At 42.9% G+C, this 27,713-nt stretch overlaps 1 protein-coding gene across 6 annotated transcripts in view; it reads left to right on the forward strand.

Annotated features, from left to right (window-relative positions):
* clcn3 (chloride channel 3) overlaps nt 1-27,713 on the forward strand; it is a 235,118-nt gene that overhangs the window by 153,091 nt on the left and 54,314 nt on the right. For all 6 annotated transcript variants that reach the window (XM_068029278.1, XM_068029283.1, XM_068029280.1 and 3 more), the window contains 5 exons: nt 905-1,027; nt 3,852-4,058; nt 7,954-8,034; nt 10,167-10,712; nt 24,166-24,352. In XM_068029278.1, the coding sequence (XP_067885379.1) occupies nt 905-1,027; nt 3,852-4,058; nt 7,954-8,034; nt 10,167-10,712; nt 24,166-24,352 (1,144 nt within the window). The remainder of the gene's footprint in view (nt 1-904; nt 1,028-3,851; nt 4,059-7,953; nt 8,035-10,166; nt 10,713-24,165; nt 24,353-27,713) is intronic.

Consider the following 27,713-nt stretch of genomic DNA (forward strand, 5'->3'; position numbering starts at 1 on the left):
GAAGTTACTGAGTTCATCATCTCAGGTCCCACTGGGCTGTATTGTTTTTCATTCCTTTTTACCAGCGAGCAATGCCTATATTTGTTCCAACTGACTCATCTTTGCCTTTTAATGCTAACTTTTGTTACATTTTCTTTGTCAAATGTGGCGCACACTTACGACATCTCTCAAATTTCAGAAGTGTGAAGCCTAGTCCAGAGTCAGCAAGAGAGTGCTTCTCAATCTGATTTTCTGTCTGATTCTTCCAAATGCAGACAGTTCTCAAACTCCAGTGCCATTGAGCATCACCCCTGTGACCTGGCTTCAGATTGAGTCCAATCAATAGATTTAAGTGTCCTTTTGCTCCTGTTTATAGAAGTGCTACATGAAATGAGTTTTTCAAGATGCACCTAGTTCCTATTGGCTATGATCCCACTGAGCAAAACTATCCCAACTTGGCAGTTTTACTTCAGTCTTCAGATTGGTTGGAGTTGCAAGTAAAATGATGCTCTGGGCGATTGAGCGAAGTAATATTGGAATAGTAGAGGGAGCTTTGCTTTGCAGTTGGCTGTGCAATGCAAGACCTGAGTGCTTGATGCTGATCATCTGCCTGAAATAAATGTTTTATTCTCCAGTGCTAACGTCATATACTTCAATCAGGATATTAAAGAAAACACAAAAAACAAAATTCAGCTTTACAAGAGCAGGAAGGATTTTTTTGATTAACTGTATAATTATCTCAAGAAAGCAACAACTGTTGTTGTTGAAGAAAGCAAGGGAAAAAAATAAGATATTTGAAAGCTTTGTCCGCTGTTCAGTCTCGCAATTGTAACTGTTTGGATAAAGGATAAATACATGAACAAAGTCCTCCTCAAATCTGGTTGGCTGTGTTTCAGCAGAGTTTTTAATGTGCAATGTTTTCCAGGGACCAGGCTCTTATATAATGAACTACATTATGTATATATTTTGGGCCTTGGGATTTGGCTTCTTGGCTGTTTCCTTGGTGAAGGTGTTTGCTCCATATGCCTGTGGCTCCGGAATTCCAGAGGTGAGTTCCAATATTTTTGAAATTTGTCTTAGCAATTGTTATTTATTTTGACAAACTGTTGTCACTGTATTAACACAAAATAAGAGTTTATTATTGGAATAATTTTTTTCAAAAAAAATTGATGGAAATATGCTGCAGGCCTATTAGCACCTGAAGAGGCAAAAGGACCATTAATGCTTTGCTGGTATGGACATTGATGGGCTGAATGGCTCTCTTCTGTGTTGTAAAATCTGATGATCTTAAAGGTTTAGATGCAGGCTTTTTGTCAGATCTGGGAGCTGGAAGATAAAAGAATCTCTTAATGAGACTGAAGAAACAGGAAGGGAAGAAGTCAAATCTCAGGAATGATGTCTCCTATTATAGGCCAATTAACAGGCATAATGAGCAGCAAGCAGGTTCCTGAAAAAGTGTGTGAGAGATGAAACCTGGTGGATAATTGTGCAACAATCACCTGTGACTTTCATCATTTGATCCTCCCTATCAGGAGGATGAGTTCCTCAAGGTCTAGTTTGTTGGTAGCTATGACATTTTGTTTTGTTTTTAAAAGAGAAATAAGCATAAATTAATTATCTCTTAAAGTCAAAACATTTTAGCAGTTCTGTTCTGTGCCATAGGTTTTTACAGGCAAAATTACCCTGATTGCTTACTGTAGAATTGGCAGTGTTACTTTTGACCATTAGCATTCTTGAACTATCTGATTTAGCATATCTCAGTGCATTTTTCTTTACTGTCTTGAGAGGTCTTCCACAGCATCCATAAGTAACATAAGGCAATTTCTAAAGCAATGCACAATGCCTAGAACATACAAGAAAGATTGTTAAGCAGTAATAAAAATAGTTCAGAAATAGTTAAAAAATTCTTGAATTCTATGTTAAGGACTGCTCTTTTGTTTAGGTTCAAAACACTTTGTTGGGAAGAATAAATAAATTTTACTGTATCTAGTTATTCTGTACATGATTTCAAATTGTTCAATGGTGAAAATGGGAAAAATGCCCTTTGGTTTGCATGTCAGACATTGACTATATCTTTGGTCACCTTGACAAATTAGAATTTTGATCAAAATTGTCTTTATAAAACATGCAGTGGGATTCAATACTGTCCACAAGAAAGAGGTGTTGTATTAGGAGATTAGTTTCAGTATTGTAATTAAGTACAAACTTCGTAAGCCTACAATTGTAGAATTTTACCTTACCAAAGCTCATTGGTTCATCATCCTATCTTAGTTCATCCATCCAAAAACACGTTACAGCCCAGACTTGTTCCCAGGATGGCAGGACTGTCCTATGAAGAGAGATTGGGGAAACTGGGCCTGTATTCTCTGGAGTTTTGAAGAATGAGAGGTGATCTCATTGAAACCTACAAAATACTTAAAGGGATACACGGGGTAGATGCAGATAAGATGTTTGCCCTGGTTGGGAAGTCTAGAACCAGGAGACACAATTTCAAAATAAGGGGGAAGCCACTTAGGACAGAGATGAGGAGAAATTTCTTTACTCAGAGGGTTGTGAATCTTTGGAATCCTCTACCCCAGAGGGCTGTAGAAGCTCAGTCATTGAGTATGTTCAAAGCAGAGATTGACAGATTTCTAAATACAATCACATAAAGGGATATGAAGATAGTGTGGGGAAAAAAGCATTGAAGTGGAAGATCAGCCATGATGTTGAATGGTGGGGCAGGCTCAATGGGCTGAATGGCCTACTGCTGCTCCTATGTTCCTTCACTGCAACTTCTAATTTTTTTTTATTCATTCATGGGATATCGGCATTGCTGGCTAGGCCAACATTTATTGCCCATCCCTAATTTGCCCTCGAGAAGGAGGTGGTGAGCTATCTTCTTGAACTGCTGCTGTCCTTGGGGTGTAGGTACACCCACAGTGCTGTTAGGAAGAGAGTTCCAGGATGTTGACCCAGTATCTGTGAAGGAATGGCGATATAGTTCCAACTCAAGATGGCGTGTGGCTTGGAGAGGAACTTGCATGTGGTGGTGTTCCCATGCATCTGCTCCCCTTGTCCTTCCAGGTGGTGGAGGTCATGGGTTTGTAAGGTGCTGTTGAAGGAGCCTTGGTGAATTGCTTCAGTTCATCTTGTATATGGTACACACTGCTGCCACTATTTGTCGGTGGTGGAGGGAGTGAATGTTTGTGGATGGGGTGCCAATCAAACGGCTGCTTTGTCCTGGATGATGTCGAGCTTCTTGAGTGTTGTTGCAGCTGCACCCATCCAGGCAAGTGGAGAGTATTCCATCACACTCCTGACTTGTGCCTTGCAGATGGTGCAGGAGGTGAGTTACTTGCCGCAGGATTCCTAACCTCTGACCTGCTCTTGTAGCCATAGTATTTAAGTGGCTGGTCCAGTTCAGTTTCTGGTCAATGGTAAATCCCAGGATGTTGGGGTATTCAGCGTTGGTAATGCCATTGAACGTCAAGGAGAGATGGTTAGATTCTCTCTTGTTTCAGATGGTCTCTGCCTGACACTTGTGTGGCACAAATGTTACTTGATTCCAACTGTTAAATGATTCCAGGGTTTTCGCCTCCACTACTCTACAGAGAAGTTGGTTGATTGCTCTTTATGTGAAACAGCACTTCCTGATACAAGTCCTAAGTTTGCATCATTAGTTTTAGCCTTTGTTCCCTTATTCTACTCTCCTATGATCCATAAGGTGACTTCTGACCACTGACTGGTGTCACAGTAGGGTTTCAAACTTAGATTTCCAATTGTGGCAGTCAAATGCTGTGCCACTAAAGTTGCTTACATTTTTTAAGAACAGAGTGTAGTCCATGGTAATTACATTCTTGTTTAAATATATTTGTGTTTTTCTTTGACAGATTAAAACCATTCTGAGTGGCTTCATCATCCGAGGTTACCTAGGCAAATGGACTTTGCTCATTAAAACAATCACTCTGGTTTTAGCTGTCGCCTCAGGGCTGAGTTTGGGGAAGGAAGGTCCTCTTGTACATGTTGCCTGTTGCTGTGGTAATATCTTCTCCTACCTGTTCCCAAAATACAACAAAAATGAAGCAAAGAAACGAGAGGTAGCATTCCTGCATTTATAGTTGTAATTTTTTCTTAAAAAAGCAGGGTTTGTTTTTTTTCATGGATTACATAGTAGTTCTCGCAAGTGTACTTTGTTTCCTATGATCTCAAAGATGTATTTTTATAGATATTATGCCCCGAGTAAAAGTTGCATATTCTAACTGCACTAAATCAGTTTATTGGATTAACATAGACTCATGGTATGCTACCATTGTCACTTTGGATTGACAAAATATTTATTTATTTTAGCCCGTAGCAGTGCTGGTTAGACTTTAAGTGCTGGATTTTCCCTTGGGTTTCAGAACCCCGACATCAGGACCAAATGAGGATCCCAAGCCCACACTTGCCGGCAGCAAGACCAGCTCAGCATTCAGTATTCCTATGAAGGACGGCGGGCAAACTCTTGATGCTGTTGGCTCAATCAGAGGTCTGTAGGCTCTGGAGCCTCAGCAACCCTGCTGGGAGACGCTGCTGAGGCTGGTTGTGGTTCGCAAGGGCACCTCAGTGTGAAGGTGCCCTCACTGGGATGCATAGCAGTGCAGAAATAAAGAAAATTTAGGGCGACGATCGGGATGGAGATAAAACCACTGCGCTGGATTGACATCAAAAAACCCAATTGTTATAACTTGCATTTATAAAACACTTTTAACATAATAAAAATCACCAAAGCACGTCACTGGAGTGTAATTCAAAAAGAAAATTGACACCACATCAAAGGAGGAGGTATTAGGACAGGTAACCAAAAGCTTGGTCAAAGAGGTAGGTTTTAAGGAGCATCGTAAAAGTGGCGAGAGAGAGGCGGTGAGGTTTAGCAAGGGAATTCCAGAGCTGAGGGCCTAGACAGCTGAAGGCAGAGCCTCCAAATATCAGAGGGACAAAGGAACTCAGAATTGTCCAACAGGCCAGAATTAGAGGAACGCACAGTTCAAGGAGGGTTGTAAAACTGGAGGAGGTTACGGTGATCGGGAGGGGTGAGGCCGTGATTGCAGGCTTTAATGGTCATGACCCTGTCAATGGGGCATGGAGCCTCCAGCTCCGATGACCCACCACCACTCCCCCAGCCTGCTGCAGGTAGACTGCCTCCATGAACTAGCAGCCTCTGCAAAATGCTGGCGAGGCCACAAAATCTCCCCTAATTGGGGCCCTAACCAGCATAATTGGCTGCCTGTCTCTGTGGAACGTGCTGCCGATTCAATTCCTAGCCCGACCCTGGGAAAGTTCTCTGGTGGTGAGAATGCGGCGGGGAACCACCCTAAGACGGCTCTTCCCTATTTTCCCAGCTATCCTGCCTCCAAGCCTACCATCAAAGGCAGGGAAAATTCAACCCTAAGTATTTGTTTACAGTTGGCTGGATGAGTGTTGCTGAATAAGTACACTGATAAACAGTGTAATTAAATAAACAGTAAAAAGAAGTGCCTGTAAATGGTTAATTACTGATTTAAATAACTTCAGTTCTGGAAGGCTGTTGCTTGAGACATTTTCAGCATTCATTACACTTGTATTAATGCATGTCTTTAGGCACAATAATAGACTATAAGTGAAAATTGTAGTTATTGATGGGTGATTATTTTCTTTTCTGCTTCAAACTGTAAGCAAGTCTGTCCTGATGACTGGTTAAGGTACTGAGCAATTGAACCATATAGATGACAGAGGTTCCAGGTTCCCTCCCCAGGCTGTGCTCAGTTCGCTGATGTCAGCTCGGGCAGTAGTAGAGGTGCTGCAATTTGCCACACTGCCTCTAGGTTAGGGAGGAGGGAAGCCATTCAGGGTTCATGCTCCTGATTGCTTTTGAACAATTTCTGAAAAGTATGTGTGTAGACATTGATTCAGGGCACGGTAGAGCCTAGCTCTGGAGTCCTTTGCAGTCAAAGAAGATGCTGATACTATGTGTGAGCTCAATCATGAAGAATAATCACTTGGGCAGTGCACTGTTCAAAGCTGTATCCCAGCAGGGGTCCATGCCTTTAGGAGAGGATTGAAGTCGAGGGAACGATGTAGCCGGAAATAGAGAAAGACGAAATATCCTTTGGTGGCTTATCTCTAGGAGCTAATAAGAAAACAACCTGGATATTATCTTTTCATTTTAAGTATATATTCTTTGTGCTCGAGGCCATAAAATTGGATTTATTCTTGTTTTTTTCCAGATAAAAGGTTGCAAGGCTGAAAAAATCCTAAACAAAAGATTTTATCCTTCATCCTTGCAATGCAAGCAGTGTAAAGCTTAAAAGTGAATGCAGTTCTGGTGCTGCATCCCCTTTATACTGCCATCTAGTTTTAGCAAAAAAATTAAGATAAATATCCTTTTACTAAAAACTATATGAGCAAAAACAACCCATGTTTAGACAGTGCATGTTACTGTAAACATATCCCAAGGTGCTTTGAGTAGATGCTATGAAAATGCGCACCAAGCCAGGAAGGGATTAGGAGAGGTGATTGAAAGTTAGATTAATTAGATTGTTTTCAGAAGCTTATTAACGGTGGAGAAAGAAGTACTGAATGGACAGGTATTGGGAGAGCTTTTTTAAAAAAAAATGCCTGAGAGAGCTGAAGGCTCAGTCACTGGTAGTGGGTCAAAGAGAGTCAAGAGGGTGCTCAGAGGACTGCAATTAAATGTCGTCAGCTTTGGGTTATTACGCACAGAGCCCCCAGTTATATGTTAGAACCGAAGTGGGAGGAGTGCACTGTCTTTTCTAGTTCCAGTTCTCCACAGGTCACAACATATTTTTAAATGTTTACCCAGTTACTGATGCGGTCAATCGTAGACTTGACTCTTTATCCCAGAATAAAATGCACCAACAAGGTTTCTTTAATAAACAACAAAATTATCAGTTTATTAAAAAACAAGACTTATCCAGTAATGAAGCAAAGCATTAACACACAGATTGAAATTTGAAAGTTCCCTTTTTAACCCCACACACAAACACTCTCTCACACACACACTGGAAAAAAAATACAGAAATTCTCCCTGCTGAGGTCTGTTACAAGAAAAAGACAAAAAAGAATACTTTGGCCAAATACTTTTTAATTCTTGGAGCAAAAAGAGATGTGGAAGGATGTCAGCTGTCCCTTTTTTGTTTGACGTCTGGGTATACAGTGACTGGTCTCTGGGATCTTTTCTGGAGCAGTTCTTTTCAGGCGGCATCGAGGATTAATCTGGCAGGCCTTCCAGGAGTGTCTCAGGAGAAATGGGTCTTCAGTTTCTCTATTTCTTACGCTTGATTCTCAGTACTTCTCAAAGAGGTGGAAAAGGATGAGCTGGTGGTGGCTGCTGTCTGGTAGGGTTATCTCCAACTGCTTTCAACACAGTCCACACCCCAACTGAACCAAAACAATATTTCCGAAGCGAGACCACAAACAGCCAGTCAGAACCTCCTGACCCTCATAAATCTTGACATGTCATTTCTCTGTAAACATCTTCCCGAGGTCACCAAGGTTTCTGTTTGTTGAGCTTAAGGCATATGACTTCCAGTAAAAGGTTGTTTTCGAACATGAACTCTCAGTGACCCTTGTTAAAAAAAAAAATGTCCATGGAGTCTTTTCAACAAAAACAAAGTCCAGCATGTATGAAATCTACAACCTTTGAAAAAATGAATCAATTTCCACAACTTAAATATGATTCCTCAAAAAATATTTAACAAAAAAAAACATTTTCATAACAATATTAATATACTTAATATATGCTGTTCATTTGACTTTGTCACAAAAGATCATGACTCCATAAATTTGATAAGACTTGAGAACAAAACAGGGAAAAACAAATGCTAAATAAATTGACTTTCTTTTTTGACTTGAGACCTAGCCCAGCTGTGCCTCTTATTGCTGAAAGTTTTCAGTGTAAACCAGGTATTATTCAAGGTAACATAAGCTAACAGACTTTGTCATTGCTTTCCATAGGTGTTATCTGCAGCATCAGCAGCAGGGGTATCTGTGGCTTTCGGTGCTCCAATTGGTGGTGTCCTTTTTAGCTTGGAAGAGGTAATGAATATTTATGCACTATTTATTAGTTGCAAACATCTTGGGGTACATTGACAGTTTTAAATGTACACATTCCCATGGTAGGTAGTGTGAGTGTGAAACAGTTTTATCTTGTTTTGTTGCTCAGAAGGTTGGTGTTAAATGTGAAATAAGGGCTTGATTTATGAGCTAAGTGGAGTGAAACTACATTTTCCAGGAAGCTTTAATTTGGCTGCTGGCGAGGCTTTGTGTGCGATCACACGCAGCACACCTGCAATTTTCTAATATGTGCTTACACAATTTATACCTATTCCTGCTGGCGGGTACAGAGTGACTGTCCAGAGCACCCTCCGTGTCATTGCAACCTATATCGGCTTGGTTTGGGGAACAGCAGGGACCTCACACAAGGGTTAAAGAAGCAGCAGTCAAGAAAGATTTTTTTTTTAGATTTTGATTTAGAGATACAGCACAGAAACAGGCCCTTTGGCCCACCAAGTCTGTGCCGACCATTAACCACCCATTTATCCGAATCCTACACTAATCCCATACATTCTCACCTGTCCCTATATTCCCCTACCACCTACCTCAACTAGGGGCAATTTATAATGGCCAATTTACCTATCAACCTGCAAGTCTTTTTGGCTGTGGGACGAAACCGGAGCACCCGGAGGAAACCCACGCAGACACAGGGAGAACTTGCAAACTCCACACAGGCAGTACCCAGAATTGAACACGGGTCGCTGGAGCTGTGAGGCTGCGGTGCTAACCACTGCGCCACTGTGCCTCTATAAAGATATAAAGATAAAAAGACGGGGGAGAGAGAGCGATCAGGAATCAAAATAAATGAAGCAAACAGCAAAGAGGAGCAGAAGTAAAGAGAGGAAATTACATTACAACAATAGTCTTGATCCAAAATTTTCTTCCATGCACACAAACTGGACAAATAACTATAAAACTTAAGGGAATGAGAGAAGGTTGTTTCTTGAAAAATAATCATTATATGGCAAAACTGAAATCTGTATTTGTAAGCAAAAAGTACAGTATTGAGGGACAGCTCATTTAAATGTTATCCATGTTAATGTTTTCAGTTCCTTTGTGCTAGTTTCCTCATACATGATAATTTCTTTTGACTGTATCCCTTGTCTTTTTGCTATATGCTTCTGCAAAGTTCATTGCTCCAGGATTGAGCAGTTAATCCAATTGCTAGTGAATTAATTGTAATCATCTTCTGCACTATCTCACTCCCTTCAGATCAGACCAAAATCTTACAAACTACCTTGAGATTCAACAGACTAAAACAACAAATTACATTTTTTCTTACAAAATTGGGTAGAGTTATAAAATTCAATGAATTAAACTGATAAAAGAATACAATACAACTATGATTTATAACATACAGTTCATCAGGCGCTTAACTTCCCTGGAACAGTCCCCTGGAATATAAGAAAGTCTCTAATACTGCATTTTGGATTGTAATTGTGCTCATGACCCTTTGAAACAGAATGGAATCTTGAACCATGTCCCTCACTTGATTTCTCTGAAGAAGGGAAAAAAAGGTAACTTTAAAAGTTGCACCTTTCATGCAAATTTTAATATGCAGCCACAACAAAATCACATTTGGTCTGACACACAGTTATGAAATTCATATTGTCTGTTCGTGATGCTGCATTTGTTTTGATCGCCTCTTGGTGAGAGTCAGAGAGGAATTTTCCAGTTTCTTTTCCCTTATTGGCCCTTGGTTTTTCTCTGTCCTTTTGCTTCTTTCAGGAGGGTCAGAAGTATCTTGTCATGATGCTCCAGCCATCATGGGGCAGGCTTGATATACCAGCTGGTCTTTACCTACCTGTCATTTTCGTATGTTAATGTGAATGGCTGAGATTAGTTTAGAGTCCCATCTCATTAAACACCTCGAAAACACAGCAACCAGCATTTACATTCAGCACTTTCACCTAACAAATTATTTCATAGGCAAATAATCCCCTTTGTAATGAAATGTATTTTAGGCACTCAAAAAAACCACATTTTCCAATCATTAACAATCCTTCTAAAGTGGTTTTCGTGACTATACCTGACCAGTTTATTGCAAATTCTTTGTTGAAAACTTTTAAAAATATAGATATTTTTATTACCACTTAAAAACTTTTTTCTTCCAGGTTAGCTACTATTTTCCCTTGAAAACTCTCTGGAGATCATTTTTTGCTGCTTTAGTGGCAGCCTTCGTCTTGCGTTCAATTAATCCTTTTGGAAACAGCCGCCTGGTTCTGTTTTACGTGGAGTATCACACACCATGGTACTTATTTGAACTGATTCCTTTCATCCTCCTGGGAGTATTCGGAGGCTTGTGGGGAGCCTTCTTCATCCGTGCTAACATTGCATGGTGCAGACGTCGGAAAACTACGAAGTTTGGGAAGTTCCCTGTTCTGGAAGTCATTACAGTGACCGTCATCACCGCAGTGGTCGCCTTTCCTAATCAGTACACGAGGAAGAACACCAGTGAGTTGATCAAAGAACTTTTCACCGATTGTGGGCCTCTAGAATCTTCACCCCTCTGTGATTACCAGACTGATGCAAATGTCAGTAAACTGTTGGATGACATTCCGGACCGACCAGCTGGTCAGGGAGTTTATGATGCCATTGGAAAACTGGCATTGGCACTTATCTTTAAGATTATTATGACCATCTTCACGTTTGGAATTAAGGTAACCCATTCCTAACAGATCTTTTATCCTCCAGCTGAGTAGAATGTTTAGCTGTTCAGAGGAGTCTGCTAATTTGGCAATTCATACTCCTAATTGTACATTAAAATAACAGGCTGGTGTATTTAATTTTGGGTATGACTGGATTAAATAACACCACAACATCTATGAACTTGGCTATTTCAACTATTTTCAGTCTAAATTCAAATCACAAAAGTGGCCAGAGCAGAAGATCATTATGGTCACAGACTTGAAAGTTAAAAAGGGCATCTCCACCCTAGAAGCTACATGTTCATTCAGTAAGTAACTAAGCTGTGCAGACAAGGAAAGTCCCAGATTTAATCCTAGGTCTGCGTTGAGTTATGCAGTGAGCTGGATTGGCAGTGGGAGTGCTACAGTTGACCTCCGTGCTCCTGAATCTTGAGGGGGACAAATTGCTTGCTGGTTCCATTCCTGATTATTCTATGATCCCTGCTAGGAGTGTAAAATATTTGGATATTGCATGATGATAGATTTGGACCTTGGCCTTGACACACTTGAATAGTGTGTCAGTTGCTCAGTGTTTGTGCTCACACATGAAGAATGCTCGCCGGAACAGGAGGGGACCACTCGCCCCCTCTGATCTGCTTCGCCATCAGTTAGATAGTGGCTGATCTGCACCGTAATTGCATTTGCTCCATATCCCTCTATCCATATCTAGCTAAAATCTATCTCAGTCTTGAAAGTTCCAGTTGTCTCTTAGCATCCATAGCCTTTTTGGGGGAGAGAGTTCCAAATTTCTGTCACCCGTTGTGTGAAAAAGTGCTTCCCGATTCTGCTGCTGAATGGCCTAGCACTAATTTTAAGAATGTGCCCCCTTGTTCTTGATTCCCGCCACCTGAGGAAATAGTTTCTCTATCTACCCTGTCAAATCCCAGTGTCTAGATTATATCACCCCACAATCTCCAATACTCGAGAGTACAAACCAATTTTTTGCATCCTGTGCTCATAATTTAATCCACTAAGCTCAGGTACCGTTGTGGAGATTTTGCACTGTGTCCTTTCCAAGGCCAAAATATCAGGACATAGATAGACAAGTGGCAGATGGGATTTAATACAGACAAGTGTGAGGTGATGCATTTTAGCAAAAGGGATAGAATGAGGCAATATAGACTTAATAGCACAGTTCTAGAGTGTGCAGGAACAGAGGGACCTCGGGGTGCATGTGCATCGATATTGGGATTCATATTGGGAACCAGCAGGCAGTGCAGGGATCCCCTGTGGCCGTTTCCCTCAACAACAGGTATACCGTTTTGGATACTGTTGGGGGGGACGACTTACCAGGGGTAAGCAATGGGGTGCAGGTCTCTGGCACAGAGTCTGTCCCTGTTGCTCAGAAGGGAAAAGGGAAGAGGAGCAGAGCATTAGTCATTGGGGACTCCATAGTTAGGGGAACAGATAGGAGGTTCTGTGGGAACGAGAGAGACTCACGGTTGGTGTGTTGCCTCCCAGGTGCCAGGGTACGTGATGTCTCCGATCGTGTTTTTGGGATCCTTAAGGGGGAGGGGGAGCACCCCCAAGTCGTGGTCCACATAGGCACCAACGACATAGGTAGGAAGAGAGATGGGGATTTAAGGCAGAAATTCAGGGAGCTAGGGTGGAAGCTTAGAGCGAGAACAACCAGAGTTGTTATCTCTGGGTTGTTGCCTGTGCCACGTGCTAGCGAAGAGAGGAATAGGGAGAGAGAGGAGTTGAACACGTGGCTGCAGGGATGGTGTAGGAGGGAGGGTTTTGGTTTCCTGGATAATTGGGGCTCTTTCTGGGGTAGGTGGGACCTCTACAAACAGGATGGTCTTCACCTGAACCAGAGGGGTACCAATATCCTGGGGCAGAGATTTGTTAGTGCTCTTCGGGGGGGTTTAAACTAAATCAGCAGGGGAATGGGAACCTAAATTGCAGTGCCAGTGTACAGGCTGTTGAGAGTAGTGAGGTAGGGGATAAGGTTACAGGGACGCAAGAGGGCACTGGCAAGCAAGAACTTGATTTAAAGTGTGTCTACTTCAACGCCAGGAGCATCCGGAATAAGGTGGGTGAGCTTGCAGCATGGGTTGGTACCTGGGATCCTGATGTTGTGGCCATTTCGGAGACATGGGTAGAGCAGGGGCAGGAATGGATGTTGCAGGTTCCGGGATTTAGATGTTTCAGAAAGAACAGAGAAGAGGGTAAAAGAGGGGGGGGTGTGGCATTGTTAATCAAGGAAAGTATTACAGCGGCAGAAAGGACGTTTGAGGACTCGTCTACTGAGGTAGTATGGGCCGAGGTTAGAAACAGGAGAGGAGAGGTCACCCTGTTGGGAGTTTTCTATAGACCTCCGAATAGTTCCAGAGATGTAGAGGAAAGGATAGCGAAGATGATTCTCGACAGGAGCGAGAGTAACAGGGTAGTGGTTATGGGGGACTTTAACTTTCCAAATATTGACTGGAAATACTATAGTTCGAGTACTTTAGATGGGTCTGTTTTTGTCCAGTGTGTGCAGGAGGGTTTTCTGACACAGTATGTGGACAGGCCAACCAGGAGCGATGCCACATTGGATTTGGTACTGGGTAATGAACCCGGCCAGGTGTTCGATTTAGATGTAGGTGAGCACTTTGGCGATAGTGATCACAATTCGGTTAGGTTTACCTTAGCGATGGGCAGGGACAGGTATATACCGCAGGGCAAGAATTATAGCTGGGGGAAAGGAAATTATGACGCGATTAGGCAAGATTTAGGATGTGTAGGATGGGGAAGGAAACTGCAGGGGATGGGCACAAACGAAATGTGGAGCTTATTCAAGGAGCAGCTAATGCGTGTCCTTGATAAGTATGTACCTGTCAGGCAGGGAGGAAGTTGTCGAGCAAGGGAGCCGTGGTTTACTCAAGAAGTTGAAGCGCTTGTCAAGAGGAAGAGGGCGGCTTATGTTAGGATGAGACGTGAAGGCTCAGTTAGGGCGCTTGAGAGTTACAAGCTAGCCAGGAAGGATCTAAAGGGAGGGCTAAGAAGAGCAAGGAGAGGACACGAGAAGTCATTGGCGGATAGGATCAAAGAAAACCCTAAGGCTTTCTATAGGTATATCAGGAATAAACGAATGATAAGAGTTAGAACAGGGCCAATCAAGGATAGTAGTGGGAAGTTGTGTGCGGAATCAGAGGAGATAGGGGAAGCGTTAAATGAATATTTTTCGTCAGTATTTACAGTAGAGAAAGAAAATGTTGCCGAGGAGATTACTGAGATACAGCCTACTAGGCTAGATGGGATTGAGATTCACAAGGAGGAGGTGTTAGCAATTTTGGAAAGAGTGAAAATAGATAAGTCCCCTGGGCCAGATGGGATTTATCCTAGGATTCTCTGGGAAGCCAGGGAGGAGATTGCAGAGCCGTTGTTGTTGATCTTTAAGTCGTCATTGTCGACAGGAGTAGTGCCGGAGGACTGGAGGATAGCAAATGTTGTCCCCTTGTTCAAGAAGGGGAGTAGAGACAGCCCTGGTAATTATAGACCTGTGAGCCTTACTTCGGTTGTGGGTAAAATGTTGGAAAAGGTTATAAGAGACAGGATTTATAATCATCTTGAAAAGAATAAGTTCATTTGCGATAGTCAGCACGGTTTTGTGAAAGGTAGGTCGTGCCTCACAAACCTTATTGAGTTTTTCGAGAAGGTGACCAAACAGGTGGATGAGGGTAAAGCCGTGGATGTGGTGTATATGGATTTCAGTAAGGCGTTTGATAAGGTTCCCCACGGTAGGCTATTGCAGAAAATACGCAAGTATGGGGTTGAAGGTGATTTAGAGCTTTGGATCAGAAATTGGCTAGCTGAAAGAAGACAGAGGGTGGTGGTTGATGACAAATGTTCATCCTGGAGTTTAGTTACTAGTGGTGTACCGCAAGGTTCTGTTTTGGGGCCACTGCTGTTTGTCATTTTTATAAACGACCTGGATGAGGGTGTAGAAGGGTGGGTTAGTAAATTTGCGGATGACACGAAGGTCGGTGGAGTTGTGGATAGTGTCGAAGGGTGTTGTAGGGTACAGAGGGACATAGATAGGCTGCAGAGCTGGGCTGAGAGATGGCAAATGGAGTTTAATGCGGAGAAGTGTGAGGTGATTCACTTTGGAAGGAGTAACAGCAATGCAGAGTACTGGGCTAATGGGAAGATTCTTGGTAGTGTAGATGAGCAGAGAGATCTTGGTATCCAGGTACATAAATCCCTGAAAGTTGCTACCCAGGTTAATAGGGCTGTTAAGAAGGCATATGGTGTGTTAGCCTTTATTAGTAGGGGGATTGAGTTTCAGAGCCACGGGGTCATGATGCAGCTGTACAAAACTCTGGTGAGGCCGCACCTGGAGTATTGCGTGCAGTTCTGGTCACCGCATTATAGGAAGGATGTGGAAGCTATGGAAAGGGTGCAGAGGAGATTTACTAGGATGTTGCCTGGTATGGAAGGAAGGTCTTACGAGGAAAGGCTGAGGGACTTGGGGTTGTTTTCGTTAGAGAGAAGGAGGAGGAGAGGTGACTTAATAGAGACATACAAGATAATCAGAGGGTTAGATAGGGTGGATAGTGAGAGTCTTTTTCCTCGGATGAGGATGGCAAACACGAGGGGACATAGCTTTAAGTTGAGGGGTGAAAGATATAGGACAGATGTCAGAGGTAGTTTCTTTACGCAGAGAGTAGTAGGGGCGTGGAACGCCCTGCCTGCAACAGTAGTAGACTCGCCAACTTTAAGGGCATTTAAGTGGTCATTGGATAGACATATGGATGTAAATGGAATAGTGTAGGTCAGATGATCGGCGCAACATCGAGGGCCGAAGGGCCTGTACTGCGCTGTAATATTCTAATTCTAATAAGTAGAGGCATAGAGTACAAAAGCAGGGAAATTATGTTGAACCTTTATAAGGTTCTGGTTAGGCCCCACCTAGAGTATTGCATCCAGTTCTGGTCACCACACGTTAGGAAGGATGTGAGGGCCCTTGAAAGGGTGCAGAGGAGATTTACCAGAATTGTTCCAGGGATGGGGGATTTTAATTACAAGGTTAGGTTGGAAAAGCTGGAGTTGTTCTCCCTGGAGCAAAGGAGATTGTGGGGAGATTTGTTAGCGGTGTACAAGATTATGAAGTAGATACCAACATTTTTTGCCTGTGGGCAGGGCCTCCGGCCAGAAGTAAAATTCTGGCCATAGCGTCACTTATGGCAGCGAAGGAGACCAATCAGTCCATCGAGTCCATATTGGCTCTCCGTGAAGCAATCCAGTCAGTCCCATATCCCCGCTCAATCCCTGTAGCCCTGCAAGTTTATTTCCTTCAAGTGCCCATCAATTTCCTGTTATCATTAACTGATCATACTAGGAGACACAGATTGAAGGTTTTGGGCAAGAGATGCAGGAGGAATGTAAGGAAGAACTGGAACTCACTGCCCAGGAGGGTGCTGGGACGGAAATTGGATGGGCACTTGAAGGAAAGCAACAGGAGTGGTTGCCACTGCTGGGACTGCACCCAACTAGGACTGGCATAATGGATGAGGCCCCAGAATACAGGTATGGGGCCTCGCTGGGGTAAATCGTCTGAGCCCCGATGAGCGGGGGGTGGTAGGGGGTTGGAGCGGTGTTCCAGTGGGGAAGGCTTGTTCTGCGGTGGGGTGGACGGGACCCTGTGCCCAATCAGGAGGGTCCCCGCACTAACAGCAAGGAAGCTACCAGGGTTTACTGGGTGGTCTTCTGAGCTACTGGATCGCCTGCCTGCCGCTAGTAATATTCCAGTGGCGGCAGAACGAGGCCCTAAAATGGCACTGGTAAAATTGCAGTGGGGGCGGGAAGGCACCCCTGGCCTCCCATTCAATTTTATGCCCCTCCACCGCCTCCAGCCCACTTCTGTGGAGTGGGGGGTGCGTAAAATTCCGGCCTATGATGCTATATCCTTCCTGAGTTGCAGTGCTCAAAACCGAATACAGTACTTCAGATGGGGTCTGACCAATGCACCATACAACTGAAGCATTACATCTTCCACATTGTATTCCAGCCCTCTTGAGATAAAGGCCAACATTTGAGTGCTTTTTGTGCCTGTCTACTATTGCCTTTAAATGATTTGTGTGCTTGGACTCCCAAATCTCTTTGCTCCTTTACAATCCTGAGTTTCTCACCATTCAAAAAATAGTCCAATTTATATTTTTAAAATGGTGAATGTTGGCATTTAGAGGGACCTGGGTGTCTTTGTACATCGGAGCAGGACTAGGCCGTTCAGCCCATCGAGCCTGCCTTGGCATTCAATATGATCATAGCTGATCATCCACTTCAATGATTTGTTCCCACACTATCCTCATTTCCCTTTATATCATTGGTATTTAGAAATTTGTCAATCTCTGCTTTAAACATACTCAATGACTGAGCTTCCACAGCCCTCTGGGGTAGAGAATTCCAAAGATTCACATTTGTCTGAGTAAAGAAATTTCTCCTCATCTCTGTCCTAAGTGGCTTCCCCCTCATTTTGAAATTGTGTCCCCTGGTTCTAGGCTCCCATACCAGGGCAAACATCTTAGTTGCATCTACCCTGTCTATCCCTTTAAGCATTTAGTAGGTTTCAATGAGATCACCTCTCGTTCTTCAAAACAGTTTCCCCACTCTTTGTTCATAAGACAGTCCCACCATCCTAGGAACATGTCTGGTGAACCTTCGTTGCACTCCTTCTATGGCAATAATATCCTTCCTAAGGTAAGGGGACGAAAACTGCACACACTACTCCAGGTGCGGTCTAACCAAGGTTCTATACAATTGAAGCAAGACTTCACTACTCCTGTGCTCAAATCCTCTTGCGATAAAGGCTAACATACCATTAGCCTTCCTAATAGTTTGCTGCACCTGCATGTTAGCTTTCAGTGACTTGACGTGGACACCTGGGTCCCTTTTGTACATCTACACTTTCTAATCTCTTACCATTTAAGAAATACTCTGCACATCTGTTCCTCCTACCAAAGTGGATAACCTCACATTCTCCCACATTATATTCTGGCTGCCACATTCTTGCCCACTCACTAAGTCTGTCCAAATCCCCTTGAAGCCACTTTCCTCACAACACAGGTTCCCACCTAGTTTTGTGTCATCCGCAAACTTGGAAATACTATATTAGGTCCCCACATCCAAATCATTGATATATATTGTGAACAGCTGGGACCCAAGCACTGATCCCTGCGGTACCCCACTAGTCACAGCCTGCCAACACGAGAATCACCTGTTTATTCCTACTCTCTGCTTTCTGCATGTTAACCAATCCTTAATGCGTGCCAGTATATTACCTCCTATTCCATGTGCTTTAATTTTGCTAACCAACCTCCTGTGGGTGACTTTATCAAAAGCCTTCTGAAAATCCAAGTATACCACATTCACTGACGCCCCTTCATCAGTTCTGTTAGTAACAGCCTCAAAAAAAAACTCCCAACAGGTTCGTCAAACATGATTTCCCATTCATAAATCCATGTTGACTATGCCCTATCAGATCATTATTATTCAAGTGTCCATTTATCACATCCTTTAGAATAGATTCTAGCATTTTCCCAACGACTGATGTAAGGCTATCAGGTCTGTAATTCCCTGTTTTTTCCCTCCCTCCCTCCTTAAATAGTGGGGTTTAATTTGCAGCTTTCAACCTGTATGACTCACTCCAGAATCTATAGAATTTTGGAAGATGATCACCAATGCCTCCACTATCTCCATAGCTACCTCTTTCAACACGCTGGGTGTAGAATATCAGGTGCTTGGGACTTATCACCCTTCAGCCCCATTAATTTCTCCAATACAACCTTCTTACAAATACAAATTTCCTTCAATTCCTCATTCCCCTAATCCTTTGGATCTCTAATTCTGGGAGATTTCTTGTATCTTAGTCAGTGAAGATAGAAACAAAGTAATCATTTAGCTTCTCTGCCATTTCTCTATTCCCCATTATAAATTCTCCTGACTCTGCCTGTAATGGACCCCAATTTGTCTTAGCCATACGTTTCCTTTTTACTTACCTATAGAAACTTTTACAGTCCGTTTTTATATTTTTTGCCAGCTTACATTCATATTCTATTCTCCCTTTCTTTATCAGTTTCTTCATCCTCCTTTGCTGTATTCTAAAATCCTCCCAATCTTCAGGTTTACTACTATTTCTGGCAACTTTATAGGCCTTTTAATCTTATACAAACCTTAACTTCCTTTGTTATCCACGGTTGACTGCCTTTACTTTTGGGATTTTTGTGCCTTGAAGGAATGCATGGTTGCTGCAAACTATGTAATATTTCTTTGAAGACTATCCATTGCCTATGTACTGTCATACATTTTAATGTATTTACCCAATCCACATCAGCCAATTTTCCCCTCATACCTTCATAATTTCCTTTGTTCAAATTTAACTCCCTGGCTTCATATTGAACTACCTCACTTTCAAACATCATGTAAAATTCTATCACATTATGGTCACTCATCCTTAAAGGTTCTTTTGCAACAAGATTATTAATTAGCCCTTTCTCATTACATAATACTAGATCTAAAATAGCCTGTTCTCTAGTTGGTTCTCAACACACTGCTCTAGAAAACCATAACTAACACACTCCAGAAATTCGTCCTCCACAGCATTAGTGCTCATTAGGTTTACCCAGTCTATATGCAGATTGAGATCACCCATGCTACATGCTTCTCTAATCTCCTGATTAATGCTATGCCCCACACTACCACTACTGTTTGGTGGGCCTATAAACAACTCCTACCAATGTTTCCTGCTCCTTGCTGTTTTAGCTCCATCCAAACAGATTCCACATTTTGTTCTTCTGATCTGAGATCCTCCCTTACTAAGTACTGATTCCGTTCCTTTTCCTTTTTGCCTGTCCTTCCTAAATGTCGAATATCCTTGAATATTCAGTTCCCAGTTTTGGTCACCCTGGAGCCACATTTCCATTATAGCAATTAGATCATACTCATTTACCTCTATTTGTGCCTTTAAATCATCTACCTTTTTGTGAATGCTGCGTGCATTCAGGTAGAGTGCCCTTAACCTTGTCTTCTTGACATTCTGCATTCTAAGCCTTTGTTTCGCCTGCCTTCTAATGTTGCTTGCTACTTTTCTACCTTCTGTTACCAGCTTTACTTCCTTTCAATTTGAGCTACCCTCAGGTTCCCATCCCTCTGACAAACGAGTTTAAACCCTCCCCAACAACACTAGCAAATCTCCCTGCGAGGATGTTAGTTCCAGTCTTGTTAAGGCGTAGCCCATCCATCTTGTGCAGGGGTCCCACCTGCCCCAGAACTGCTCCTAATGCCTCAAATCTGATGCCCTCCTCCTACACCAATTCTGAAACCACGTGTTCGATCGATCAATCTTCCTATTCCTATGCTCACTAGCATGTGACACTGGGAGTCATCCTGAGATTACTGCTTTGGAGGTCTTTATTAAAAATTTCCTTCCGAACTCCCTAAAATCTGCTTTCAGGACATCATCCCTCTTCCTACCTGTGTCATTGGTACCAATGTGGACCACGACCTCTGGCTGTTCACCTTCCCCCAGAAGGATGTTTTCCAGATGCTCCGTGACATCCTTGATCCTGTCACCAGGGAGGCAACACACCATCCTGGAATCATGTTAAATCATGTCTGTCTGTCTGATCCCCTGACTATCGAATATTGCTCTTCCACTCTTTTTCTCTTTCCCTCCAGTGCAGCTGAGCCACCCATGGTGCCACGGATTTTGCTCTGGCTGCATTCGCCCAAGGAACCATTGCTCTCAACAGTATCCAAAATGGAAAGCTGATTAGCAAGCAAGATGGACTCAGGGCACTCCTGCACTGCTTGCCTGGTTCTCTTAGACTGCCTGGTGGTCACCTATTCCCTCTCTGCCTGCATGTTCCTAACCTGCGGTGTGACCACCTCCCCAAATGTGCGATCCACTTAGTCCTCTGCCTCACAGATTCACAACAGTGACTCCAGCCGTTGCTCGAGTTCCGAAACCCGGAGCTCAAGCTTCTGAAGCCGGTGACACTTGCTGCAGATGTGTTTGTCTCGGACACATGGTGCATCCGTGACTTCCCGCAGACCACAGGGTGTACATTCTGCTTGGCCGAGCTGACCTGCCATAATGTAACGTTAAAAACTTTTTACTACAATGTGAAGTAAAATTTTTGGTGCGTAAAATTACTCACCAATCAGCTTCTTCCCCTGTACTGAAGAGAGAGGCAGCTACTTGAGGCTAAAAAAAGTAGAAGAAAGAAAGGACTCCCTCCCTCACGCATCAAACTCCCACCTTACACTCTGCACTCAAAGTAGCTCTCAGTGCAGACAAATTTATTTTCTCTCTTATTTTATAGTTCTTCTCCTGACTGAACTCCATCACTTATTAAACTCCCTTCTTCACACTCTGTGCCCTCCAGCAGCACTGAGAGTCCCCTGAATTTATAGTCTGAAAACAATGCTGTTAGCTTTGCTAGAGTGAAGAAACCAGTTTAAGATAGCTACCTAATTAACTGGCTACAGCTAATCTGAGTGTTTGCATTCCCTGTTTAAACCTGTAAGAAGTCTAACTTGCCTCTTAACTGAAACAGGAATTTCAATTAATTGCTAGATGTAAACAAAACACAAACTAGTGTTGAGAGATTAACCCTTAAAATCCACTCACTTACCAAACTCCCTTCTTCATGTGAGGTTATCCACTTTGGTAGCAAAGACAGGAAGGCAGATTATTATTTGAATGGCTATAAACTGAGAGGGGAATATGCAGCGAGACCTGGGTGTTCTCGTACACCAGTCGCTGAAGATAAGCATGCAGGTGCAACAGGCGGTAAAAAAGGTAAATGGTATGTTGGCCTTCATAGCGAGAGGATTCGAGTACAGAAGCAGGGATGTCTTGCTGCAATTATACAGGGCCTTGGTGAGGCCACACCTGGAATATTGTGTGCAGTTTTGGTTTCCCTTTCTGAGGAAGGATGTTCTTGCTCTAGAGGGAGTGCAGTGAAAGTTTACCAGACTGATTCCTGGGATGGCAGGACTGACATATGAGGAGAGATTGAGTCGGTTAGGATTATATTCGCTGGAGTTCAGAAGAGTGAGGGGGGAATCTCATAGAAACCTATAAAATTCTAACAGGACTTGACAGGGTAGATGCAAGAATGATGTTCCCAATGGTGGGGGAATCCAGAACCAGGGGTCATAGTCTAAGGATACGGGGTAAACCTTTCAGGACTGAGATGAGGAGAAATTTCTTCACCCAGAGAGTGGTGAGCCTGTGGAATTCGCGACCACAGAAAGCAGTTGAGGCCGAACCATTGTATGTTTTCAAAAAGGAGTTAGATATAGCTCTTGGGTCCAAAGGGATCAGAAGGTATGGGGCGAAAGCCGGAACAGGCTACTGAGTTGGATGATCAGCCATGATAATGAATGGCGGAGCAGGCTCGAAGGGCCAATTGGCCTACTCCTCCTATTTTCTATGTTTCATACTCAGTGCAGACATGAATCACAGGAAGTGAATATGCAGATACAGCAAGCAACAGACGAAAGGTCACAGAGCTGAAACATTTGTTCTGTTTTTCTCCCCACGGATGCTGCCTGACTTGCTGAGTATTTGCAGAATTTTCAGATTTCCAGCATCCACAGTATTTTGATTTTGATACAGTATGTTGGCCTTTATTCCAAAGCGATTGGAGTGTAAAAGTGAAGGAGTGTTTGTGCAGTTGTACAGGACCATGTATAGGGCCATGTTAAGACGACACCTGATCCAGTTCTCCATAAAAGAAAAAGAAAGACTTGCATTTATATAGCATCCTTCATGACTACCGGACCTCCCAATGCACTTCACAGCCAGTACTTTTGAAGTGTAGTCACTGTTGTAATGTAGGAAACACGGCAGCCAACTCTCACAAACAGCAATGTGGTAATGACCAGATGATATTTTGTGATGTTGATTGAGGGATAAATATTGGTCAGGACACCAGGGATAAGTCCCCTGCTCACTTCGAAATATGGATTCTTTACCTCCACCTGAGAGGGCAGACGGGGCCTTGGTTTAATATCTCATCCAAAAGACGGCACCTCCAACAGTGCAGCACTTCCTCAATACTGCACTGGAGTGTCAGCCTCGATTTTTGTGTTCAAGTCCTGGAGTGGGTCCTGAACCCACAATCTTTTGATTCAGAGGCAAGTGTGCTACAAATCTATATGAAGAAGGATATTTTTGCCTTGGAGGTAGTACAGCAAAGGTTCACTAGACTGGTTCCTAGGATGAGGGCGTTGTCCTGTGCAGAGAGACTGAGTAGACTAAGCCTTGAATTTAGCAGCATGAGAGGTGATCTCATTGAAATCTAACATTTTTAAGAGGCTTGATAGGGTACTGCAGGGAGGATGCTTCCCTGGCTGGGGAGTCTAGAACTAAGGGTCATAGTCTCAGATTAAGGGGTCGGCTATTTAGCACTTAGATTAGAAGAAACATCTTCACTCGAAGGGTTGCAGATCTTTGGAATTCTCTACCCCAGAGGGCTGTGGAACATGAAATGTAGTCAGGATTGAGAGCGATACATTTAAGGGCACTAAGGGATGTGGGGATAGTGTAGGGAAGTAGAGTCAAGGTAGAAGATCAGCCATGATCACACAGAATGCCGGAGCAGGCTCGAATGGCCTACTGCTCCTAATTCTTATGTTCTTATTTTCATTCTTGCGATCAAAATGGATGACCTTCCACATTGAACTTCATTTGCCACAGTTTTATTCACTCACTTACCTATGTCCATTTGCAACTTCCTGCTCCCATCTGCATTACATACTGTTCCTCATAATTGTCATCTGCAAACTTCGATATACAACTCTCTAATCCTTCATTCTGATCATTAATAAATATGTTTGAAAGTTGAAACCCTAGAATAGATCCCTAGAGTCCACCATTTGTCACATGCTACCTTTATCCCTACTGTCTGTCTCCTACCTCCTAAGTCAAAAGTCAATCTTCATTTATGTTCTCTCACACTTTTATTACTAATTGCCTGTGTGGAACCTTAGCAAATGCCTTCTGGAAGTCCATATCAATAACGTCCATAGGCACTCCCTTATTCGTGACCTCAAAAAAGTCAGCTAGATTAGGCAGGCGACTGGCACCCAATGAACTATATCACCGCACGGATTTGGCATCGTTACAGGAGAAAATTAGCCAACTAATAGAAGTTAAGGCAATTATGATAAATTATTTTTTGGATGATAATGCCTGGGTGTTTCTCCACAGGGAAAGTAGGAAACAAATGAAAATGGCAAATGAAAAATCTGTAAAACCCACAAGAGTTTATGAACTCCAATGGACCTTGTGCATGTGCAGTAAAATAGAAGAGTTCAACGTTAAATTAAGCAGTATTATTTGACATGTCAGTAAAGTCTTCATAAAAGATATATCTGCTTATTTGATTTCTCTTCTTACTGTGTTTTTTTCTGGGGGCTGTGGTTTTTGCAGGTACCTTCGGGCCTCTTCATACCGAGCATGGCAATTGGTGCCATTGCTGGTAGGATTGTGGGGATTGTAGTGGAGCAGCTGGCCTACTATCACCATGATTGGTTCATATTTAGCCAGTGGTGTAATGTTGGAGCAGACTGTGTTACTCCAGGCCTGTACGCAATGGTCGGTGCTGCAGCTTGTTTGGGTAAGTAATCTTCATTGACAATGAAGAAATTATCTTTTTGAGAGAGTTTTTCTGAAGATTTGCATATCGTAAAAATGTAAGATTTAGCTAATAAGTGCCCTTGAGTTTCTCTGAGATCTAAATCCCTAAAGGAGTAAACCAGGTACTATTCATATAAAGACTGAAAGCAGAGCATGGTTCTAAAGGATATCCTCTCAATTCAAACACAAATACAGAGAATTTTTTGAATAACGACATAAGGATGACAGAGGCCATGCATGCCTTTAGGTATGAGATAATAAAGCAGCAGCAACTTGTGTTTATATAGTGCCTTTTACTTAGAAAAACATTCCAAATTGCTTCACAGAGACTTAAGGGTAAAAATGGGTGCTAAGCCAAAGAAGACAATAATGGAAGACGTGAGGCCATTTATGAATTTAAGTACAAGGAAGGGAATTTTAAATTTGAGGTGTTGGGGAACTGGAAGCCAGCTTAGTTTAGTGAGGACAAAGATGGCTGAAATTTGGTACAGGATAGATTGAGTTGCAGAATTTCTGATGAGTTAAAATGTATGGATGGGAAGCTGGCCGAGAGTAATTGAGCTTGGTTGTGACAAAGGCATATACTGTGTAGAAATGCAGCAAGACCTGGACAATAACCAGGCTTGGGCTGATAAGTGCCAAGTAACATTCACGCAACACAAGTGCCAGGCAATGACTATCTCAAACAACAGAGAATATAACCATCTACCCTTGACATTCAATTGCCATCACTGAATTCCCCATTATCAACATCCTGGGGGTTACCATTGACCAGAAACCAAACTGGAGTTGCTGTGGCTCAAGAGCAGGTCAGAGGCTAGGAATCCTGCAGCGAGTAACTCACCTCCTGACTCCCCAAATCCTGTCTACCATCTACAAGACACAAGTCAAGAGTGTGATCGAATACTCTCCACTTGCCTGGATGGGTACAGCTCCAACAACACTCGATACCATCCAGGATAAAGCAGCCCGCTTGATTGGCATCACATCTACAAACGTTCACTTCCTCCACCCCCGACACAAATGGCAGCAGTGTGTACCACCTACAAGATGCACTGCAGCAACGCACTAAGGCTCCTTATACAGCACCTTCCAAACCTGTGACCTCTACCACCGAGAAGAACAAGGGCAGGAGATGCATGGGAACACCACCACCTGCAAGTGCCCCTTCAAGCAACACACCTTCCTGACTTGGAACCATGTCGCTGTTCCTTCATTGTCCCTGGGTCAAAATCCTGGAACTCCCTCTGTGGGTGTACCTACTCCACCTGGACTGCAGCAGTTCAAGAAGGTAGCTCACCACTACCTTCTCAAGGGCACTTAGGGATGGGCAATAAATGCTGCCCTAGCCAGCGATGCCCACATCCCATGAACAAATTAAAAAAATCTGAGGGTTGAGCAGCAGAGGGGTGAAGATTGGGTTAGAGGCAGGTGAATGCTACCAGAATGGTAATAGCTGGAGAAATTATAGGGTCAAACGGGGCACCAAGGTATTGAAACATTTTGAGATGCGAGCTCAAAATGATGGGTTCATTGTTCAGATTGGTAACTGTTGCTTGTCTTGGCATATAGAACCAATTAAAGCAGAGACAAAGAACAAATAAATTATGGATTATGATGCCAACATAGTGAGAAATGAGAATGGGGGAGTTCAAGGAACATTACAATTTCAAGAAGGTAATTTACACAATAATGAGTAGGATTGAAATTAGAATTTCACAGGGGTAGGGAGGAGGGTATAAACTATTGCGTTGGGACCACAGTCATACAGAACCACTTGTGTCATATAAGCACAGTTAGAAAGCCTTCTGCAAGTCCAAGCCAATTGGGACAACCTGGTGCCAACAAGCTTAGAAACAGAAGGATGCTGCACAGAAATGTTACAGCACAGAAGGAGGCCATTTAGCCCATCGTGTGTGCACCAGCTCTCCAAATGAGCAATTCACCGAATACCATTCCCCTGCTTTCTCCCTGTAACCCTGCACATTCAGATAATAGTCTAATTCCCTTTCGAATGTCTCAATTGAACTTGCCTCCACCACACTCTCAGGCAGTGCATTCCAGATCCTAACCAGTTGTTGCGTGAAAATGTTTTTCCTCATGTCACTTTTGCTTCTTTTGCCAATCACTTTAAATCTGTGCCCTCTCATTCTCAATCCTTTTCCCTATCCACTCTGTCCAGACTGCTCATGATTTTGAATACTTCTATCAATTCCCCTCTCAGCCTGCTCTTCAAGGAAAACCGTCCTAAGTTCTCCAATCTGTCTTCATAACTGGAGTTCCTCATCCCTGCAGCCATTGTCGTGAATCTTTTCTGTACACTCTCCAATGCCTTCACATCTTTCCTAAAATATGGTGCCCAGAACTGGACACAATACTCCAACTGAGGCCAAACTAGTCTCTTATACAAGTTCAACATAACCTCCTTGCTCTTGTACACTTTGCCCCTATTAATAAAACCTTGGATACTGTATGCTTTATTGACTGTTCTCTCAACCTGTCCTACCACCTTCAGTGACTTATACACATATACACCCAGGTCCCTCTGCTCTAGCACTCCTTTTAGAATTGTACCCTTTACGTTATATTGTCTCTCCATGCTCTTCCTACCAAAACCTCACATTTCTCCACATTGAACTTCATTTGTCACCTATCTAGCCATTCCACCAACTTGTTTATCCTTTTGAAGTTCTACACTATCCTCCTCACAGTTCACAATGCTTCCAAGTTTCGTATCATCTGCAAATTTTGAAATTGTGCCCGGTATTCCAAGGAATCAGGAAGAGCATGGGTCCCAACACTGATTCCTGGAGAACTCCATGCAAACCTTCCTGCAGCCTGAAGAACATCCATTAACCACTATGCTCTGTTTCCTGTAACTTAGCCAATTTCATATCCATGTTGCTACTGTCCCTTTTATTCCATGAGCTATAATTTTGCTCACTGAAAAATTGTTGTGCGGCACTGTATCAAAACCTTTTGTAAGTCCATGTACAGCACATCAACAGCATTGCCCTCATCAACCCTCTCTGTTACCTCTTCAAAAGATCTGTTACCTCTTCAAAAGACTCCAGCAAGTTACTTAAACATGATTTTCCCTTAACAAATCTGTGTTAGCTTTCCTTAATTTATCTGCATTTGTCCATGTGACTATTAATTTTGTTCCGAATTATTGTTTCTAGAAGTTTCCCCACCGCTGAAGTTAAACTGACTGGCCTGTAGTTGCTGGGTTTATCTTTACATCCGTTTTTGAAAAAAAGTATAACATTTGTAATTCTTCAGTCCTCTGACACTGGAAAATTATGGCCAGTGCCTCCGCAATTTCCACTGTCGCTTTCCTC

This window comes from Heterodontus francisci, chromosome 4, assembly GCF_036365525.1.
Source record: "Heterodontus francisci isolate sHetFra1 chromosome 4, sHetFra1.hap1, whole genome shotgun sequence".
Taxonomy (NCBI): Eukaryota; Metazoa; Chordata; class Chondrichthyes; order Heterodontiformes; family Heterodontidae; genus Heterodontus; species Heterodontus francisci.